Raw genomic sequence first — 1040 nt, 5'->3', positions numbered from 1 at the left:
TGAGTCGGTTCCGACTCGATGGCACCTGACAACAACAACATACTATTTCAATCCTCTAATTTATAGTTTGTAAATATGATTGTTAATCTTGATTTACAGAGGTAAATTTCATAACATTTTCCATAAGCTATAAGAATATAACTTCTTACTATTTTAATTAAAATTCTAAATTAATATAAGATTATAGGACTAAGGAAAAATCTAAGGAAGTTAATGAATTCAGTATTTATTGCATTGATAACATGTAAGCTAGTATTATAACACTGAGATAGAATGCAGTATAATTATAAATAATACAAGCACTTACTGTGTTCCAGACACTTTACATATATTTACTTGTTTAATGCTCAGAACAGTCCTGTGAAGTGGGTACGATTAGTATTCCCTTTTTCACTGACACAGTGGTGATGTGGAAACTTGCTGTAGTTACACAGCTAGTTAAGTGACAGTTGCAGGATTTGAAGGATCTCCCTTCCAGCTTAGGTAATCAGGATACAGTTCATGCAGGAGGTAGGACTTAGGCTCAACCTGGAGTGATGAATCCTAATGGTTGAAGACAATTCTGAACAAATATCCCATTTATGTACTTAAGTACTTCTTGTTGACCACATATCTCTGAACTTATCTTAGGTTTCAAAATCTTCTATTTGAGTCTACCTTAAGTTTTAGCCACACTCATTCGTTTAAAGTATCTTTATATCTTTGATGAGTATAGATTTAGAATGCTTTCAGGAAAACATAACATAAATAAGATGTCTTGTATTATATCAGTTCTAGTTATTGACCCATATACCTAAATTGCAGCAATTCTCTACACTGGAGGAAACTTACAGTCCTACTTATTGTTGTAAGATTAGTTGTTGTTGTTGTTAGGTGCCATCAACGTGGTACCAACTCATAATAGCAATCCTATGCCAACAGAACGAAACACTGCCCAGTCCTGGGCCAGCGTCACAATTGTTCCCATGCTTGAGCCCATTGATGCTGCCACTTGGCCAATCCATCTCGCTGGGAGTCTTCCTCTTTTTCTCTGACCCTCC

General features: G+C 35.6%; 1 protein-coding gene across 1 annotated transcript in view; it reads left to right on the top strand.

Moving 5' to 3' along the window:
- The window catches only part of MAP4K5 (mitogen-activated protein kinase kinase kinase kinase 5), a 142830-nt gene that overhangs the window by 135060 nt on the left and 6730 nt on the right, over positions 1–1040 (top strand). The window contains 1 exon segment of the mRNA XM_006872337.1: positions 67–81. Coding sequence (XP_006872399.1) covers positions 67–81 — 15 coding nt within the window.

This window comes from Chrysochloris asiatica, unplaced genomic scaffold (genome assembly GCF_000296735.1).
Source record: "Chrysochloris asiatica unplaced genomic scaffold, ChrAsi1.0 scaffold00194, whole genome shotgun sequence".
NCBI lineage: Eukaryota > Metazoa > Chordata > Mammalia > Afrosoricida > Chrysochloridae > Chrysochloris > Chrysochloris asiatica.
This window is presented reverse-complemented; position numbering and strand designations above follow the sequence as displayed.